This window comes from Halichoerus grypus, chromosome 1 (genome assembly GCF_964656455.1).
Source record: "Halichoerus grypus chromosome 1, mHalGry1.hap1.1, whole genome shotgun sequence".
NCBI lineage: Eukaryota > Metazoa > Chordata > Mammalia > Carnivora > Phocidae > Halichoerus > Halichoerus grypus.
In genome coordinates, this window is record NC_135712.1 from 76,232,869 (window position 1) to 76,254,955 (window position 22,087).

Here is a 22,087-nt window from a genome sequence, read left to right on the forward strand (position 1 = left end):
ACTCTAGTTTCATTGGCTCTGTGGCAGAGATGACTTGCCCACATTCCATCACTAAGACAGTATACTCTCTCCTTACCAGGGAGCATCCAAGTCTTGGCTGTCCTCTTGTTAGGAAGTTAGACAATACAGTCCACAGATGGCTTGGGGGATTTTGTCCAATTAAGCACACACGTATTTTTTGGCTAATATTCTGAGGTTTTCTTCTTCTTTTTCAGAAACTTCAAGGACTTTTTGTTTTAAATAGTCTCTAATCTGACATGGTTTGTTTAAAAGTCCTGCTTCTTCACTTTAGTGTTTCCTTACCCTAAAAGATGATTTTTATTTAGATAAGAAACCTTCCCGCAAAGTCAGCTGATAGGATCTGTTGTTGCGCTGAGCTCACGAGGTTAACCTCATTTGACAGTGGTTACTCACCATTAGGGTTTAACATTAAGTTGTAAACATCAACTTGAAACTTACCAGTGTTTACAAAGAGCAAGACTCTATTAATCCGGTCCAGAACCATAAGTGATTGAAGGAAAGAGTATAAGCAGTTTGGCAAAAGAAAATGCTTTAAAAATACATATTTTTCCTTTCCAACTTACTCCACAGAGAAAACGTTACTCTTTAGAAATGTCATTTCCCATCTAATCCTTACCAAATAGCATTTTGAAAGCTATAAATATTTACTTATATCCATGACTACATTTTAGACTAACATTCCATAAATGCAAAGATAAGTTCATTTTCTACATTAACACAGCACCTAACTTGTGAATTCATGTGTATTCTTCAAAGCTAGAAATTTCTAAATACTCTACATTAAGATGTAGGAAAGAATTTAATTACTAGAAATGTCCCTTACTACAAGGGTTTATCTTGTGAATAAATTATACCTCTCCTGTGTCCAAAAGGACTTTGAATTACCGAGCAAAAGCAATTGTTTATATCATTAGATTTTTGAAATGGAATAAAAAACAAAGTCAAAGAAAAAAGAGAAATATACCATCTTTAGTTTGATATACTAAAAACCCAGCATAAAAAAAACCGTATTTGAGAATAAAATTTAGCTCTGAGCTTCTTAGACAAAAAGGGCAATGCACTATATTATGTAGTCCTAAATGTCTGGTAAAATTAATTTTATCAATTTGTCAAGAGAAACAAGCAATTACTTTCTATAACTTAATTATAAAAAGAATTCCATGTATGGGTCTTTTTACAAGTTATAGTAATAACATTAAGGGAAAGTAACATCTCCAGAGATTGTGAAATAAGAATGCAAAGTTGTTTTTCATATAGCTATTTTTTAAATTTTTTATTGTTACGTTAATCACCATACATTACATCATTAGTTTTTGATGTAGTGTTCCATGATTCATTGTTTGTGCATAACACCTAGTGCTCCATGCAGAACGTGCCCTCTTTAATACCCATCACCAGGCTAACCCATCCTCCCACCCCCCTCCCCTCTAGAACCCTCAGTTTGTTTTTCAGAGTCCATCATCTCTCATGGTTCATCTCCCCCTCCGATTTCCCCCCCTTCATTCTTCCCCTCCTGCTATCTTTTTTTTTTTCTTAACATATATTGCATTATTTGTTTCAGGGGTACAGATCTGTGATTCAACAGTCTTGCACAATTCACAGCACTCACCATAGCACATACCCTCCCCAGTGTCTATCACCCAGCCACCCCATCCCTCCCACCCCCCACCGCTCCAGCAACCCTCAGTTTGTTTCCTGAGATTAAGAATTCCTCATATCGGGGTGCCTGGGTGGCTCAGTCGTTAAGCGTCTGCCTTCGGCTCAGGTCATGATCCCAGAGTCCTGGGATCGAGCCCCGCATTGGGCTCCCTGCTCGCCGGGAAGCCTGCTTCTCCCTCTCCCACTCCCCCTGCTTATGTTCCCTCTCTCGCTGTGTCTCTCTCTGTCAAATAAATAAATAAAATCTTAAAAAAAAAAAAGAATTCCTCATATCAGTGAGGTCATACGATACATGTCTTTCTCTGATTGACTTATTTCGCTCAGCATAACACCCTCCAGTTCTATCCACGTCGTTGCAAATGGCAAGATCTCATTCCTTTTGATGGCTGCATAATATTCCATTGTATATATATATACCACTTCTTTATCCATTCATGTCGATGGACATCTTGGCTCTTTTCCATAGTTCGGTTATTGTGGACATTGCTGTCATATAGCTGTTTTTTGACTCTCTCAGAATCTGACTACATTATATGGAAATGTGTAGGAATTTTCTAAAATAAAATTGAATTCTCATTAACAGCCTGGTCTTTACATTTGAAGCACTGTAATTCATAGGATTTAGTTTAATCTGGTAGTTTAAACATTGCTTTCAAATTTTGCTTCAAAACTTAATAGATCTTTTTTTAAAGATTTTATTTTATTTATTAGTCAGAGAGAGCGACAGAGAGCGAGAGAGAGCATGCACAAGCAGGGGGAGCGACAAGCAGAGGGAGAAGCAGGCTCCCCACTGGGCAGGGAACCTGATGTGGGACTCAATCCAAGGACCCTGGGATCATGACCTGAGCCGAAGGCAGACACTTAACCAACTGAGCCACCCAGGCATCCCTGGGTGAATTCTTTAATGTATTGAACAAACAGACAAAAAACAAATAAATCACCAAAAGACAAAAATCCTTTCTGCTCCATAAAAGAACATTTAGTTTTTAGCCCATGAATTTTCAGTGTTTAGCCTGATGTACATGCTATAATCTAGTGACTTCCTTTTCCTCGAGCTAGTGTGTTTATGCTGCTAACTAAAACTTAAAAATTCTGCTGTGGCCTAGAAACCAGATGTCTTTAGTGTTTACTTACTTGCTTTTCAGTCGCTAAGAGACCTCATATGGGGTTAAAAATTCTCTGAAGTTGCTATATTGTAAAATTTAAGTAAAGAGCCAAGGCAAAAAAATACAGCACTTCATCAAAATGTAATGCATGATGTTGGATGAATTCCGTAAGTTAGGGTGGTAAAAGCAGAGAGAGAATTCCCTTCTTTATTGAAAATACGGATGTTTGAGTAGAAGAGAATGGAAATTACTTATTTTGGGCTTTATGTCTTACCTTGATTATATAAAACGACTTCAGAAGCTAGAAAGTGATCCTAAATATTCTGTCTCAGAGTGCAGTGTTCTTCATATTTTTAAATGTGCTTTAGAATCTGCTTTCTTGCATATGTCTTACAAGCTGTCCTACATTTCATATTCAGAATATTTGAGCTTCATATTTCTCTTATTTCAGAAGACAGGGAACTTGCATATTTTCCTTAAACTATGTTTGGAAATTTTAGAACTGTTTTCTTGTGTACTATGTGTCTGAACTGAGAAACATCACTATAGCAAGAATAGGCAAAATGGGGAGAAAGAGAAAGGAATGGAAGAGAGAGGGGGGGAAAGGCAGGGTACTGACCCATGCTTGTCCTGTTTTTATTTTGAAAGTAAAAGCATTATCTCTCATCTGAGTTACTGCCGTGCTCTCTTGACTGCTAATAAAGATCTGTTCTCCACATAGCAGTCTGAATGGTCATTTTATTTATTTATTTATTTATTTATTTATTTATTTTAATATTTTATTTGAGGGAGAGAGAAAGAGCAGGGGAAGGACAGAGGGAGAAGAAGACTCCCCGCTGAGCAGGGAGCCCAATGTGGGACTTGATCCCAGGACGCGGAGATCATGACCTGAGTTGAAGGCAGACGCTTAACCCTATTTATTTATTTTAAAGACTTATTTATTTTATTTTATGTTAGAAAGAGAGCACATGCAAGTGGGGGGAGGGCCAGAGGGAGAAGGAGAGACAGAATCCCACACAGGCTCTGACACACAGGCCAATCCCACGACCCCAAGACGAGGAACTAAGCTGAAATCAAGTGTTGAATGCTTAACCGACTGAGCCACCCAGGCGCCCCTGAACTGTCATTTTAAAATGTGTATCAGATATTGTTTAAAATTCTTTAAAGGTTTCCTCTTGCACTTAGAAGAAACTCTACCATAGCCTACGAGTGGTTGGTCTTTCTCCAGCTCTTCAAATATCTCTCTTTAGTCCTGCTCTTCTTTAAAACATGTCAAGACTTTTTCCACTTGACTGTCTTTTGCCAGGAAAGGGCCCTTTCACTTGACTTTCTTTTGGCTGGAATGTTCTCCCTCCCATTCTGCTCGTGACTGGCTTCTCAATATTTAGGTCTCAGCTGAAAAATATAGCCGAGGGACCTTCTCTGACTAATTTACCTAATAGAGTCCTGTTTCCATTCCCACCCCAGTCAGCTCTTATAGTGTTGTTAGTTCATTTATTTCTTTATAGCATTCAGCACAATCTGAAATTAATTTAATTAATGATTTACTTACTTTAGACTTGTCCCCTTCGATGAGGTTGTAAGGATCTAGAAAGCAGGGTCTTTGCTTTCGCCATGTAGGTATTCTTATCAACTATCACAGTGTGTGGCACCAATTCAGTACAAAATAAATATTTGCTGAATAAGTGAATGAGTGAAATGAAGAATTTGGGTATGACTGGAGCACTGGGCCTAATGTGTATTTTCTTGAACAGGAAGGTGGTAAATTATAAAACATCTAGAAGTTCTTCTAGGAGTGCATGGGTGGCTCCGTCGGTTAAGTATCTGACTCTTGATTTTGGCTCAGGTCATGATCTCAGGGTCATGGGATCCAACCCTGCATCTGGCTCCCTGCTCAGCATGGAGTCGTTTGTCCCTCTCCCTCCACTCCCCTTCCCCTACCCCCCAGTGCTCGAGCTCTCTCTCTCTTTCTCAAATAAATAAATAAAATCTTAAAAAAGAGAGAGACGTTCTTCTAGAACCTTTCTGGGAAGAGTTTGCATAATGGCAGAGATGAGGAAGTTCTGCTAGAAAGTGAGTTGAGGCCAAATCCTGGAGGCTGTGAATGTCATAGTACATAATTTCTGGAATCTCTTTTGTGGTCAATGGATAGCTACTGGAGGTTTCTAAATAGTCAATGTGTCCTTTTGAAATGCTTCTTTATTACTAGCTATGGAAAACTATTAGTGCGTCAAAAGAATTTCATTCACTCACCAGAGGAAAGAGTAACTTGTGAATGTCAGCAGGGTGTTGATTTAATCAGCATTCATTTCTTTTTCCATGCAGTATGACTGCCACGTACAATCCTGCTTCTGGTCTGGCAGGAGAAAATGTTTGCCTTAGTTCTTCACAGCCTGAGATGAAATGACCCAGTGCATCTTGCAGGCATTTCTGGCCAGTATTTCTCATATTTCAACAGATCGGTCGGCTCCCTTCAAAGTTTGATACCATCTTGTCGTCAAATCATTCCCCTTTCCTCAGTTGCTCTTTATTTTGCAATGTATTTTTCTAATGTATAGAGTTACCCTCTCCTGTGGTTTATTTTATCTTGGTCTTAAAGGAAGTCCAGTGAGGAGCCTTTCAGGGCAGTTTGCTTTTTGTTTGTTTCAATGAAGTGTTGGGTAGATCCTTCCTTCACTGAAAACTAGTACTTACAAGGCCTTATAATAATCTCCATCCAAAATATGGCATTATATGCAGCATACACGTGTTCACCTGGACTTTTCCTATCACTTCAGATATGTCTATCTGATTTCTAAAATAGAGTACAAAGATATCAAGATCACAGTTAAAAAAATGGCTTGTTTTGGGGCGCCTGGGTGGCTCAGTCGTTAAGTGTCTGCCTTCAGCTCAGGTCATGGTCCCAGGGTTCTGGGATCGAGCCCCACATCAGGCTCCCTGCTCCGTGGGAAGCCTGCTTCTCCCTCCCACTCCCCCAGCTTGTGTTCCCTCTCTCGCTGTATCTCTCTCTATCAAATAAATAAATAAAATCTTTAAAAAAAAAAAAAAAAAAAAAGGCTTGTTTTATCAACTTTGGCAGCCAATTCCAGTTTCCTAAACTGGCTCACAGTGATTTAAAAGCCATGACCAGTTCATAAATAAGTTTTATGGTTTAACTTTAAGTCATGGAATCTTTTTATTATTTATATTGGGGAAGATGATAGGATGCTCAATACTGGGTTATAAATGGAGAAAACAAAAAAAAAATAAATGGGGAAAACATCAAATATGCAAAAAAACAAAAAACAAAAAACAAAAACAAAAACCCAACAACTGTGGTAAAATTTAAGAAAAGGAACCTTGTCAACTTGTCAGTGGGGGTTGACAGTTTTCAAGAGTTATTGAAACATAGTCTTCGTTGATAATCAGTATTGGAAGCTCTCTGTGAATGGTGACTTTGGAGATGTTGTTAGTAAACTGACTATTCTTTAAGTCCACTAGAGCTTCTGAAGCACACTCACATGTAATACACTTTTTGGTTTGTGTGCAAAAGATTTACTTGTTAGAAGTTCTTTTTTTCCGGGGCGCCTGGGTGGCTCAGTCGTTAAGCGACTGCCTTCGGCTCAGGTCATGATCTCCAGGTCCTGGGATCGAGCCCCACATCAGGCTCCCTGCTCAGTGGGGAGTCTGCTTCTCCCTCTCCCTCCACCTCTCCCCACTGCTCCTACTCTCTCTCTCTCTCTGTATCTCTCTGTCTCAAATGAATAAATAAAAAATTCTTTTAAAAAAAAGTTCTTTTTTCCTCTTTTTTCAGACATATCATAGACATCATCTATATGTAAAGTAGGTGGAAAACAAAGAGACAAAAAGAAGTCATCTGGTCCCTATTCTCATAGCGCTCTCCTAGAAAAAACAAATATACTCAGGGAAGTACAATGCACAGCAGAGTATGATAAGTGCTCATAGAGGAATAGGGATACAATGGTATTGCTGTACTTGAATGTTGCTATCATGCTGAGAAAGGATCTCTTAGAGTGGCAGCATTTAGGCTTGGGTTTATGGGATATGTTAGGTTTCAACAAGAAAAGACCAAAGGACAGAGGCTCTCTCGATCAGTGGAACAGCCTGAGCAAAAGATGAAGGTAAGAAAGTGAAAAACATAAGTTTATGTTCTATCAATTTTAATGGCTTATGGTATAGAACCAGAGTGTATCAGTGCTAATCTGTTTTGTTCAAAATTTATAGTTCTACTCTTAACTAAAGACAGTTTCCACCAACCACAAAGACCTTACTATGTCCTCATAAATTATGTGTCCAGGGGAGTTATAGATTATACCATCATCATTTTTTTCCTTTTTTTTTAAATTAGTTTCAGAGGTAGAATTTGTGATTCATCAATTGCATATAACCCTCAGTGCTCTTTCCCTTCCCCTATGTTCATCTGTTTTGTTTCTTAAATTCCACATGAGTGAAATCATATGGTATTTGGCTTTCTCTGACTGACTTATTTCACTTACATAATACCCTCTAGTTCCATCCACATCATTGTAAATGGCAAGATTTCATTCCTTTTGATGGCTGAGTAATATTCCATTGTGTATGTATATATACACCACATCTTCATTATCCATTCATCTTATACTATCGTTATTTACATCTTTGAAATGGATAGATCATTTATAAATTGTATTCTTTTGTATTCTATTGTTTATTTTTTAAGGATTTTAGTGATTTCTGAAGCACAGTTGTATATTTTACATAATTAAATCCTTCTGAAATCCTATGCAGTAGATGGTAGTATGGGGTTTTTATGAGCACTTTTTCTTAAAGGAGAACTGAGCCATAAATGTTTAAATGACTTTTTTCAGGTTTACTTGATCATTAAGTGTAGACACACACCTAGTTTAGAACCTATTGTTTTTCTTCTATACCTATATACTCATCACTGTGTAGATGTCCATACAATTCATATTTAGTGAGTGAGAAGTTGACAAAATGTAAATTAAGAAAGAAACCACATCCAAAATTAGTGATTTTGCCAGCCACAATCATTCTGGGAGCACAGAATTGAGGACCTAGGTAAAAATGGCAGGGAAAGCTGACAAGGCAAGATTTAATGGAAGGAAGACCAGTAGCTAAGAGTATGCAAATTCAAGGGGAAAAGGGAAGGTTTTACTATTATTAGAGAAAGTTAAGGATCTCAGGTCTTAAAATAGAGCAGTTTTTGTTTTCTGTGGTGAGGGCTAAGATTATTTATATACCACCAAATAGCGGTAACTGGGGACTTGGGAACTCAGTACTTCTATTTCTTACTAATAACCTGAGTGGTGAGACTGTCAAAAACAGACTCTGTTGAATCTGATAGGCTGTTCCATGATTTTATGTTTACTTTTTAGTAACGATGGGTTTTCATGTCTTCATACTCCAAAATAGATCAAACGTAATTTGGATTTTACCATGAAAAAGATTATTAATATGAATATTCACTTTTCTGATATGGGGCAAACACATCTGTCTATAAACATTCTCTATGTCTAAAGCACAGAGCACGATGTCTTAAATCTAATAAATTTAATTCTATTTTGTTAAAAAATGCATCATTGCATTACACAGAGAACAGTGTATTGTGTGGTTTAGGAAAAGATTTTGTAGGGTCTATGTAGTGGTTATTAAAAATTCTTCCTTTTGTATTAATGAGCATCAAGTTGTAAGTCTGGAATCAAACATTTCAATCAAAGGAGTGTGGTAAAGCATTTTATGTGCTGTATTCAGCACCACATTTATCAGGCTTTAGACTGTGAAGAATACAAAAAATTTAATTCTATTTTATTAAAAAAATGCATCATTGCATTACACGGAGAACAGTGTATTGTGTGGTTTAGGAGAGGATTTTGTAGTGTCTATGTAGTGGTTATTAAAAATTCTTCCTTTTGTATTAATGAGCATCAACGTTGTAAGTCTGGAATCAAACATTTCAATCAAAGGAGTGTGGTAAAGCATTTTGTGTGTTGTATTCAGCATTTCTTATGCATTGGAACAGTTTACTCCTTTTAGTTTTGTATTCTTCACATTCTAAAACCTGATAAATGTGATGGAGTGGGAGGTAGGCTCATTCCCGTCCTTTGGAAAGGCATAGGTTTGTTTATACTGCCATTGTCAGGATCAAAGGCAAAAGGAACAAAGAGAAAAGAGAAAATAAAAGAAATGTCAAAAATATGAATTAGAGGTGGCACAGCTTTGGCAGCTTTATATTTTGATCAATCATGAAACAAACAGAAGCAGAAAGATTCAATTTCCCAGAAATGTAGATGGCTCAAAAAAAAGAATAGAGCACATGTAGCTATTTTCACCAAAACCTGAATATCCACATATCATTTTAGGAGCCCTGTTTATTAACCTCCCACTTTAGAGTATAGAGATTGCGCATAGTGAATGTAAGCTGGAAGCTGGCCCTGCCACTATAGCCATCAGCCCTTGGACTAGTTCTGAGGCAGGTTAGAAATGTTTGCCTTCATTTGGTCCTCTTTTTTTCTCCCTAGCTTAACCAGCTGGAAAAGGCAGTGGAAGCAGCCCACACATTTTTCATGGCCAACCCCGAGCACATGGAAATGCAGCAGAACATCGAGAATTACAGAACGATGGCCGGTGTTGAAGCACTCCAGTTGGTAGATCTAGAAGCCAAACCTCATCTGGTGAGTGCCGGGGACCCTTCCTTGCCCTAACCGGAAGGAGCTAGGTGTTTCTAAGTTTCACTGGACTCAAAGCAGATTCCTGTGAATGGGTGTCTTAGGTTGATTCTTGATTTCTAATACAGGAACAGTTGTATGCTTTCAGAGTTCTCAGATGAAATATTGTCAATATCAGGGTTGAAAAAATTGAGAGAAGGTGAAAATACCCTTAGAAAAGCAGTATGATATGGTGAAAAGGAGAACATGATATAAACATCTGTCGCCCCCTCCGAACCTCAATGCTACCTCCAACCCTTTAATTTTTACACATGGGAGTTGAAGCCAATATGAATTGCTCAGGTCACACTGTGGTTTCACAAATCCCAGTCCATCGTTTTTCCATTGTACCTGTACTTTTCAAATTCTGGTATTTTAAACCTACATAATTTTTCACTTAAATGAAAGCTTACTTGAAATCACAATAAGTTGGAAGGGCTTTTTTTTTTTTTCAATTGGAGATGTCCCCATTCTCGACATGTGACTTCCAAGATGATTGAAGAACAGGATAAGAGAAGATTTTCAATAGAAGCCTTATTATTATTATTATTATTATTATTAAAGTGGGCCAGGACTGGAAAATGGATGTGTCATGGCCACCCACATCAATCTACCTGGGCTTTGTTGCATGCCCATACCTATATTCAGATGGGGTTAGAAAATATTGTCTTGCATGTTTGTGTTCAGGAAGAATATGAAATTGACTGGTGCCACAGCGTTCAGCTTGCTTGGTAACTCTGTTCTTATTTATAATTCCCTGAAACCAGGGAAGTTACTTTTTATCTCCCAGTAAAACCCTTCATTATTCTTCTACAACACAAGAGCCCAGTGGCCCCCTGCCCAAATGATCCTGAGTCTGCCTGAATCCTGCTATTCACGTGCCCCAGAGGTGCTCTTTGGAAAAAATAAATACATATGTATATATATATATATTCTTTTTTTCTGCTTCTTTGCAGGAGAGTTACAGTGCAGGAGTTAAACATTATGAGGCTGATGACTTTGAGCTTGCTATCGAGTACTTTGAGCAAGCTCTCAGAGAATATTTCAGTGAAGATACAGAGTGCAGAGCCCTGTGTGAGGGGCCTCATAGATTTGAAGAGTATGAGTACCTAGGGTACAAAGCTGGTCTCTATGAAGCCATTGCAGGTAAAGCTGATTTTTTCCTTTATTTGTTTCCTGATTATAGGAAATGCAGTCTGTAAAACTATTCCAACAATACAGAAGTTTAAATTATAAAAACTGAAAGATATATATATAACCCATCCTATGTCCTGTAAATAAATCTACCTATTTTAAATTTTGGTGACTGTGCTTCTAAACTTTTTCAGATGCATATGTAAATGTTTCTGTATTTATTTATAGTTATTATTTCTTTTTTTATAAAAATGAGACAATACTGTGAATACTGATTTTGAGCATATTTTTGTTTTTGTTTTATTTTATGCTTAACAATATAATGTGGACCACTTCTCATGTAAGTAATACATGTAGATCTACCTTATTGTATTAAATGGTTGTGTGATGTTCCAGTATATGGGGAAAGCATAATTAATTTGAGCAGTCCCCTTACTGATGAATATTAAGGAAGTTACAGGTTTTCATTATTATAAACAATGTAGTAATGAATACTTTTGTATAGTTTTCTTCAGTTACTTAAAAGAGGATTTTGTTATCTATGAGAATTTAATATATTACAAAGTGTCATTTAAAATAGTAGGTAATGTGAATTATACATTAATTGGGGAGATTAGCTACTTAACCATGTATGGTGGGAAGCATATGAAAAACATACAAAAATAAATTCTATTTATGTTAATAATATAGGTGTGAAAATAAAACTGTTAGAAGAAAATGCAAGAGGGACGCCTGGGTGGCTCAGTTGGTAAAGGGTCTGACTAGTGATTTTGGCTCAGATCATGATCTCAGCGGGGAGTAGGTTTGAGGATTCTCTCCCTCCCTCTGCCCCTCCCCGACCCTTGCATGCACTTGTGTTCCTGCTCTCTCTCTCACTCTCTCTTTAAAATGGAGATGAACCATGAGAGACTATGGACTCTGAGAAACAAACTGAGGGTTCTAGAGGGGAGGGGTGTGGGGGGATGGGATAGCCTGGTGATGGGTATTAAAGAAGGCACATACTGAATGGAGCACTGAGTGTTATACGCAAACAATGAATCATGGAACACTACATCAAAAACTAATGATGTAATGTATGGTGATTAACGTAACATAATAAAAAAAAGAAAAAAAACACAGTAAAAAAATAAAATAAGTGAATAAATCTTCTAAAAAAATGAAGAAGAAAATGCAAGAAAATATGTGTATAATGGGAGGAGAGGAAAACCAGTTCTTAGCATGACAAAAGACAAGAAATATGAGGAAAAAGATAGACTTTACATAAGATTTAAAATACAAAAAATACAATAAATCAAGCCAAATTACAAATGACAAGTGGAAAAGTTGCAAAACATTTACAGGCAAAGAGTTAATATCCATAATATTTAAGCAGAACTTGTAAGTTATTGTTATTAGTAGTAATTTATTTCTGATTTATTGGTAGTCATAATAATAAGCAACATTTATATAGCAGTTTTAATATACAAAACATTTTACATATTTATATATCTTTTAATCCTCTAAACAACTTCTGGTAGGTAGATGGTATTGTTATCCACTGTCTTCTTTTTTTTAAATGAAGAATTTATACCTCAGAGCAATGTGATTAAGGTGAAGCTAGGAATCAAATCGATGCTTTTTTCAGTCTAGGGTGCATATTTTAAGGTCTACATAATTAAAAAATGGGCAAAGGATAACCTATTCAGTAATAAATGTTTAACAAATATCTGTTGAGTGCATATTGAGTTCTGAGTTATAAATATAAAAAAACACAAAAACAAAAAACAATGTTCAACTTCACCCATAGGTGTAGAATGGCAAATTAAGGAAGTGAGTTTGCTCTCCCCAAATGCCAGTGTTTTCGGTCTCCATGAAAAGCACCCCTCACTTAGCAGTTCAAACCAAGTCCTAAAAAATTATCTTCCAATCCAACATTTCCCTTAATTCCTATTCTTCTTTGATTTGTTACCAAATGCTGATAGGTGCTACCTCCTGAGAGCATGTGAGATTCCCTGGTTCTCTCCATCCTTTTTGCTACCACCCTGGTTCAAATCCACAGTATATTTTAACAAAGCCACTGTGATAGTCTCCTAGCTGGTCCTCCAGTCCTGATGAGGTTTTACTCTGTAGGCAGACAAAATGGTCTAAAAAAAAAAAAAAAGAAAGTATGTTCACAGAACACCCCCACCCCTCGCCAAAGGCTTCCATTGCACTTGGAATAAAACCCAGGACCTTTAATAAAGACTTTCATGATTGTGCACTTGTGTATATTTTCATTCCCTCTCTATTCTTTTCCAGCAACCAACATGCTGTGGTGACCTCGAGCAAATCACTAAATGACATTTGATGAACAGTGCTCACAAAAATGCAGGGAAATGAGTCTGCCAGAGGTCTAGCAAAATAAAACCTTTGGCGAAAACGTCCTCAATAATTCAGATATTGGTATTGATTTTAGGTGAAGTAAGTTGGCTTTGGGTAATTGAGTATGTGGCAACATGGATGACAACTAGGTCATCCAACAAATTGATTTTCAATCTACTTCTTAATCTAAATTTTGAAAGATGTTTTCTAATTGTCCCCCTCAAAGACCTTAACAATTTATGACCTATATTTTTAAAACATGGAGTATTATTGATCCTTTTAATCTGAAATGTGATTGATGGATACCAATGTCAGTTTTATGCGTGTTTCACTTATCAGCTGTTAAGTATTTCTTTATACTTAATCTTTTATTTGGGAATGCTTTTCCTTTATTATAGTTTATTATCTTGTAGTTGTGTAAGGATATGTGCCCTGTCTCTACCCCCTCCGTCTCCTCTACACCTGCCTCTACCAGTGGCCACCAAACAGCTTTGGCAAGTGTCCTACATCTGATTTAGGAAAACTAACTGACAGATTCCCCCAGAATAATATTTAGCAATTTGCTCGAGGTCACCAGAGCATGTTCGTTGCTGGAAAAGAATAGAGATCTCCTAACTAAGGATCTTTTTTTTTTTTTTTTAAATTTTTTTATTGTTATGTTAATCCCCATACATTACATCATTAGTTTTAGATATAGTGTTCCATGATTCATTGTTTGTGCATAACACCCAGTACTCCATGCAGAACGTGCCCTCCTCAATACCCATCACCAGGCCAACCCATCCTCCCAACCCCCTCCCCTCTAGAACCCTCAGTTTGTTTTTCAGAGTCCATTGTCTCTCATGGTTCCTCTCCCCCTCCGATTCCCCCCCTTCATTCTTCCCCTCCTGCTACATTCTTCTTCTTTTTTTCTTTCTTAACATATATTGCATTATTTGTTTCAGAGGTACAGATCTGAGATTCAACAGTCTTGCACAATTCACAGCGCTTACCAGAACACATACCCTCCCCAGTGTCCATCACCCAGTCACCCCATCCCTCCCACCCCACCCCCCACTCCAGCAACCCTCAGTTTGTTTCCTGAGATTAAGAATTCCTCATATCAGTGAGGTCATATGATACATGTCTTTCTCTGTTTGACTTATTTCGCTCAGCATAATACCCTCCAGTTCCATCCACGTCGTTGCAAATGGCAAGATCTTATTCCTTTTGATGGCTGCATAATATTCCATTGTATATATATACCACATCTTCTTTATCCATTCATCTGTTGATGGACATCTTGGCTCTTTCCACAGTTTGGCTATTGTGGACATTGCTGCTATAAACATCGGGGTGCACGTAGCCTTTCGGGTCCCTACTTTTGTATCTTTGGGGTAAATACCCAGTAGTGCAATTGCTGGATTGTATGGTAGCTCTATTTTCAACTTTTTGAGGAACCTCCATACTGTTTTCCAGAGTGGCTGCACCAGCTTGCATTCCCACCAACAGTGTAGGAGGGTTCCCCTTTCTCCGCATCCCCGCCAACATCTGTCATTTCCTGACTTGTTAATTTTAGCCATTCTGACTGGTGTGAGGTGGTATCTCATTGAGGTTTTGATTTGGATTTCCCTGATGCCGAGCGATATTGAACACTTCTTCATGTGTCTGTTGGCCATTTGGATGTCTTCTTTGGAAAAATGTCTGTTCATGTCTTCTGCCCATTTCTTGATTGGATTCTTTGTTCTTTTGGTGTTGAGTTTGATGAGTTCTTTATAGATTTTGGATACTAGCCCTTTATCTGATATGTCATTTGCAAATATCTTCTCCCATTCTGTCAGTTGTCTTTTGGTTTTGTTGACTGTTTCCTTTGCTTTGCAAAAGCTTTTTATCTTGATGAAGTCCCAATAGTTCATTTTTGCCCTTGCTTCCCTTGCCTTTGGCGATGTTTCTAGGAAGAAGTTGCTGCGGCTGAGGTCGAAGAGGTTGCTGCCTGTGTTCTCCTTTAGGATTTTGATGGACTCCTGTCTCACATTGAGGTCTTTCAACCATTTGGAGTCTATTTTTGTGTGTGGTGTAAGGAAATGGTCCAGTTTCATTCTTCTGCATGTGGCTGTCCAATTTTCCCAACACCATTTGTTGAAGAGACTGTCTTTTTTCCATTGGACATTATTTCCTGCTTTGTCAAAGATTAGTTGACCATAGAGTTGAGGGTCCATTTCTGGGCTCTCTATTCTGTTCCATTGATCTATGTGTCTGTTTTTGTGCCAGTACCATACTGTCTTGATGATGACAGCTTTGTAGTAGAGCTGGAAGTCTGGAATTGTGATGCCGCCAGCTTTGCTTTTCTTTTTCAACGTTCCTCTGGCTATGCGGGGTCTTTTCTGGTTCCATACAAATTTTAGGATTATTTGTTCCATTTCTTTGAAGAAAGTGGATGGTATTTTGATGGGGATTGCATTGAATGTGTAGATTGCTCTAGGTAGGATTGACATCTTCACAATATTTGTTCTTCCAATCCATGAGCATGGAACGTTTTTCCATTTCTTTGTGTCTTCCTCAATTTCTTTCATGAGTATTTTATAGTTTTCTGAGTACAGTTTCTTTGCCTCTTTGGTTAGATTTATTCCTAGGTATCTTATGGTTTTGGGTGCAATTGTAAATGGGATCGACTCCTTAATTTCTCTTTCTTCTGACTTGTTGTTGGTGTATAGGAATGCTACTGACTTCTGTGCATTGATTTTATATCCTGCCACTTTACTGAATTCCTGTATGAGTTCTAGCAGTTTTGGGGTGGAGTCTTTGGGATTTTCCACATAAAGTATCATATCATCTGCAAAGAGTGAGAGTTTGACTTCTTCCTTGCCAATTTGGATGCCTTTGATTTCTTTTTGTTGTCTGATTGCTGTGGCTAGGACTTCCAATACTATGTTGAATAGCAGTGGTGATAGTGGACATCCCTGCCGTGTTCCTGACCTTAGGGGGAAAGCTCTCAGTTTTTCCCCATTGAGAATGATATTCGCTGTAGGTTTTTCATAGATGGCTTTTATGATATTGAGGTATGTACCCTCTATCCCTATACTCTGAAGAGTTTTGATCAAGAAAGGATGCTGTACTTTGTCAAATGCTTTTTCTGCATCTATTGAGAGGATCGTATGATTCTTGTTCTTTCTTTTGTTAATGTATTGTATCACGTTGATTGATTTGCGGATGTTGAACCAACCTTGCAGCCCAGGGATAAATCCGACTTGGTCGTGGTGAATAATCCTTTTAATGTACTGTTGGATCCTATTGGCTAGTATTTTGGTGAGAATTTTTGCATCCATGTTCATGAGGGATATTGGTCTGTAATTCTCCTTTTTGATGGGGTCTTTGTCTGGTTTTGGGATCAAGGTAATGCTGGCCTCATAAAATGAGTTTGGAAGTTTTCCTTCCATTTCTATTTTTTGGAACAGTTTCAGAAGGATAGGTATTAATTCTTCTTGAAATGTTTGGTAGAATTCCCCTGGGAAGCCATCTGGCCCTGGGCTTTTGTGTTTTGGGAGATTTTTGATGACTGCTTCTATTTCCTTAGTGGTTATAGGTCTGTTCAGGTTTTCTCTTTCTTCCTGGTTCAGTTTTGGTAGTTGATACATCTCTAGGAATGCATCCATTACTTCCAGGTTATCTAATTTGCTGGCATAGAGTTGCTCATAATATGTTCTTATAATTGTTTGTATTTCTTTGGTGTTGGTTGTGATTTCTCCTCTTTCATTCATGATTTTGTTGATTTGGGTCATTTCTCTTTTCTTTTTGATAAGTCTGGCCAGGGGCTTATCAATCTTGTTAATTCTTTCAAAGAACCAGCTCCTAGTTTCGTTGATCTGTTCTACTGTTCTTTTGGTTTCTATTTCATTGATTTCTGCTCTGATCTTTATTATTTCTCTTCTCCTGCTGGGTTTAGGCTTTATTTGCTGTTCTTTCTCCAGCTCCTTTAGGTGTAGGGTTAGGTTGTGTACTTGAGACCTTTCTTGTTTCTTGAGAAAGGCTTGTATTGCTATATACTTTCCTCTTAGGACTGCCTTTGCTGTATCCCAAAGATTTTGAATAGTTGTGTTTTCATTTTCATTGGTTTCCATGAATTTTTTTAATTCTTCTTTAATTTCCTGGTTGACCCATTCATTCTTCAGTAGGATGCTCTTTAGCCTCCATGTATTTGAGTTCTTTCTGACTTTCCTCTTGTGATTGAGTTCTAGTTTCAAAGCATTATGGTCTGAAAATAGGCAGGGGATGATCCCAATCTTCTGGTACCGGTTGAGACCTGATTTATGACCTAGGATGTGATCTATTCTGGAGAATGTTCCATGGGCACTAGAGAAGAATGTGTATTCCGTTGCTTTGGGATGGAATGTTCTGAATATGTCTGTGAAGTCCATTTGGTCCAGTGTGTCATTTAAAGTCTTTATTTCCTTGTTGATCTTTTGCTTAGACGATCTGTCCATTTCAGTGAGGGGGGTGTTAAAGTCCCCCACTATTATTGTATTGTTGTCGATGTGTTTCTTTGCTTTTGTTATTAATTGCCTTATATAATTGGCTGCTCCCATGTTAGGGGCATAGATATTTACAATTGTTAGATCTTCTTGTTGGATAGACCCTTTAAGTAGGACATAGTGTCCTTCCTCATCTCTTATTACAGTCTTTGGTTTAAAATCTAATTTGTCTGATATAAGGATTGCCACCCCAGCTTTCTTTTGGTGTCCATTAGCATGGTAAATGGTTTTCCACCCCCTCACTTTCAATCTGGGGGTGTCTTTGGGTCTAAAATGAGTCTCTTGCAGACAGCATATCGATGGGTCTTGTTTTTTAATCCAGTCTGATAGCCTGTGTCTTTTGATTGGGGCATTTAGCCCATTTACATTCAGGGTAACTATTGAAAGATAGGAATTCAGTGCCATTGTATTGCCTGTAAAGTGACTGTTACTGTATATTGTTTGTGTTCCTTTCTGGACTATGTTGCTTTTAGGCTCTCTCTTTGCTTAGAGGACCCCTTTCAATATTTGTTGTAGGGCTGGTTTCGTGTTTGCAAATTCCTTTAGTTTTTGTTTGTCCTGGAAGCTTTTTATCTCTCCTTCAATTTTCAATGACAGCCTAGCTGGATATAGTATTCTTGGCTGCATATTTTTCTCATTTAGTGCTCTGAATATGTCCTGCCAGTCCTTTCTGGCCTGCCAGGTCTCTGTGGATAAGTCTGTTGCCAATCTAATGTTTCTACCATTGTAGGTTACATATCTCTTCTCCCGAGCTGCTTTCAGGATTTTCTCTTTGTCTCTGAGACTCGTCAGTTTTACTATTAGATGTCGGGGTGTTGACCTATTTTTATTGATTTTGAGAGGGGTTCTCTGTGCTTCCTGGATTTTGATGCCTGTTTCCTTCCCCAAATTAGGGAAGTTCTCTGCTATAATTTGCTCCATTATACCTTCTGCCCCTCTCTCTCTTTCTTCTTCTTCTGGGATCCCAATTATTCTAATGTTGTTTCGTCTTATGGTATCGTTTATCTCTCGAATTCTGCCCTCGTGATCCAGTAGTTGTTTATCTCTCTTTTTCTCAGCTTCTTTATTTTCCATCATTTGGTCTTCTATCTCACTGATTCTTTCTTCTGCCTCATTTATCCTAGCAGTTAGCGCCCCCATATTTGATTGCACCTCATTGATAGCCTTTTTGATTTCTACTTGGTTAGATTTTAGTTCTTTTATTTCTCCAGAAAGGGTTTCTCTAATAACTTCCATGTTTTTTTCAAGCCCAGCTAGTATCTTTAAAGTGATGATTCTGAACTCTAGATCTGACATCGTACTAATGTCCGTATTGAGTAGGTCCCTGGCAGTCGGTACTACCTCTTGTTCTTTTTGTTGAGGTGATTTTTTCCGTCTTGTCATTTTGTGCAGAGGAGAATAGATTAATGAGAGAACAAAATGCTAGCAGGGTAACAACGTCCCCAGAAAATATACTCTAAACAAATCAGAAAAGACCTGAAGCAGTGGGAAAAGAAAGGGAAAGAGAGAAAAAAGAAAAGGAAAGAAAAAAAAGAAAAAAGAAAAAGATAAAGATAAAAACAAACAAAAGCAGAACAAAACAAAACAAAACAAAAACAGAATGTGATCAAATATGATCAGGCTGGATTATAGATCAGTGCCACACACTAGATTTTGGGTGTATTTTGGTCTGTTAAAAGAAAGTCCCTCCCAAAATTTTAAAGAAAGAGAAACTTATATATGTACAAAAATAAGGGTTGATATGATGAAGGGATGGAATATGACTGTAAAGATGGAAATTATAAAAAATTTTAAAAAAGGATTTGATAAGTTGTTTGAAAAAAGAAAGAAGAGGATTAAAAAAAAAGAAAGAAAGAAAAAAGGGAGAGAATGTGATCAGGCAGGGGAGTAGAAAAAAACCATACACTAGAGATTTAGAGTATATTTTGATCTGTTAGAAGAAACTATCTCAAGATTTTAAAGAGAGAACAACTTATATATATATGCCAAAAATATGGGTAACTACTATGAAGGGATAGAATATGACTTTAAAAATGAAAAATAAAAATGTTTTTTTTTTAAAAAGGGATTGATAAGATGTTGGTTGAAAAAGGGAAAAAGAAAAATTCAAAAAAAAAGAAAAAAGGAAAAAAGAAAAAAAAAACAGTTAAAAAAAATAATTAACTTTGAAAGACTAAAGAATCATGGTTAAAAAGCCATGAATTCTATGTGCATTATTCCCCTAGCGCTGGAGTTCTGCCGTTCTCATTGATCGGTAAACCTGGCCTTGGCTGGCTGTTCTCGCTGATCTTCTGGGGGAGGGGCCTGTCGCCGTGGTTCCCAAATGTCTTTGCCGGAGGCAGAATTGCCCCGCCCTTGCTGGTCCGGGCTAAGTAATCTGCTCGGGTTTGCTCTCCGGAGCTTTTTTTCCCTGAAAGCTTTCCGTACAGCTTTGGAGGTGGAGAGTGAAAATGGCGGCCTCCCAGTCTCCGCCCCGGAGGAGCCGAGAACTCGGGGTCCCACTCCTCAGCGAGCCCCCAGAGAAAAGCAGTCAGTCACTCCCGTCTCCCCGGTCTCCGGCCACACTCCGCGCTCACCCGGCCTGTGACCGCGCCTTTCTATCTGGCACCCGACCCCGGGTGGAGTCTCCAAACCCAGCAGATCCCCGCGGTGCGCTCCCGCACCTCTCCTCCCGGGGGAAGAAGGTGAGTCTCCCCGGATCTGCCGCTTGTTGGGTCCCTGCTGGAGGAGCAGTGGCCCGACTGTGCCGCGGATCACGGTGTATGGCAACCCCGAGCTGAGAGCCCGCGCCTGGGCTCCGTCTCTGCAGCCGGCTTCCCTGCTCCGATACCTGGGAGCTCTGCGCACTCAGGCACCCCCGGTCTTTCTGTGACCCCGAGGGTCCTGAGACCACACTGTCCCGCGAGGGTTCCACCCCCCACTTCGCCACCAGAGTGACGTCCCTCAGCGGAGCTGACTTCTAAAAGTTCCGATTTTGTGCTCCGTGGCTCTATCACTTGCCAGAAGCGGCCGACGGAGGCCCCTCCCCCGCCGTCTATCCTCCTGAATATCGCCTCGGATTCACTTCTCCGCACGTCCTACCTTCCAGAAAGTGGTCGCTTTTCTGTTCAGAGAGTTGTTGCTATTCTTTTCTTCGATCTCCTGTTGAGTTTGTAGGTGTTCAGAATGGTTTGATCCCTATCCAGCTGAATTCCTGAGAGGAGACGAAATCCAGGTCTCCTACTCCTCCGCCATCTTGCTCCAGGATCTTAATACTTAATACAACTATCACCACAATACCCCCACTTCCAATAAAGAAAAGTGATTTAAAAAAAGTCATGGCTCCTGAAGCTCAATCAAATATTATATATTACAGAAATATGGCAAGTCTTCTTGAGAATTTGACAGATATCCAATTTATTATGAGAAGGAAATTTTAAAAAGTATTCCCACACAAGTGTCTTGGATCTCAAACTTATTAAATCACAGTAATTGCTCAATAACATTTGATATAGAAAGGAGACAAGAAATACAACTTATAAAATGTGTTATCATAACTCTGTAAATGCTTGTCTCATTCAAAACTGTTCTAAGGGGCGTCTGGCTAGCTCAGTCAGTTAAGCATCTGCCATTCAGCTCAGGTCATGATCCCAGGGTCCTGGGATCGAGCCCCATGTCTGGCTCCTTGCTCAGTAGGGATCCTGCTTCTCCTTCTCCCTCTGGTCCTCCCCCTGTTTGTGCTCTCTCTCTGTGTCAAATAAATAAATAAAATATTTTTTAAAAAACACGAAAAAAACCCCACAAAACTGTTCTAAATTAAAAGTGAAACTTGCTTTGGGGCTCCTGGGTGGCTCAGTCGGTTAAGCATCTGCCTTCGGCTCAGGTCATGATCCCGGGGTCCTGGGATCGAGTCCCGCATCGAGCTCATTGCTCAGTGGGGAACCTGCTTCTCCCTCTGCCTGCCACTCCCCCTGTGTGTATGCTCTCTCTCTCTCTCCCTCTCTCTGTCTATAACAAATAAATAAATAAAATTTTTAAAAATTAATGAAAAAATAAAATATGGAATGTATTTAGGAAGCCAGAATATTTGAATTTTAGAGTTTGGACGAACATTAAAAATACAAATGGCTTTTCAATGCAGTTATTTATTAACCGGCTGTGCTCCTTGAAGCCCTAAAGAATATCATTTTGTGACTCTCATTTTGTTGCTCTTTGTTTATCTTGTGTTGAAAAATACCTTCATTCAGATTTTGGGTTCTTATTGTGTGTGTTTTCCACCTCTTCCTTTTGCTTGTCATTTGGAATTAGGAGGAGCATGTGTTAGAAGGTAAAGAGGAATGCCAATGGCCAGCTAAGTAGGAGAAAACAGTTGAAGGTTGTTTGTCATTTTCATAAGAAATAAAACAGCTATTTATTGGCTATTTGTATAGCTACATGCTAAACAAATAAACAGAACTCTTTCTTCCCCTCCCATCTTCCAGCTGCAGTTAAGAACCAATGGATTGTAAGGATTCTGTTAGCTGTGCTGCATTGGGTTGAGTTAGCCAGGTCGTGCAAAAACTGGCCCATTTGCCTACGCACCAGAAAACACACACGCCCTTTCTGTTGTGCTCTTGGGTCCCTCTTCAAGTCATCA

The 22,087-nt window shown here is 38.6% G+C and overlaps 1 protein-coding gene across 2 annotated transcripts in view; it reads left to right on the plus strand.

Moving 5' to 3' along the window:
• Window positions 1-22,087, plus strand: part of P3H2 (prolyl 3-hydroxylase 2) — a 165,342-nt gene that overhangs the window by 116,442 nt on the left and 26,813 nt on the right. For both annotated transcript variants that reach the window (XM_036107944.2, XM_078068016.1), the window contains 2 exons: window positions 9,305-9,457; window positions 10,447-10,636. In XM_036107944.2, the coding sequence (XP_035963837.2) occupies window positions 9,305-9,457; window positions 10,447-10,636 (343 nt within the window). The remainder of the gene's footprint in view (window positions 1-9,304; window positions 9,458-10,446; window positions 10,637-22,087) is intronic.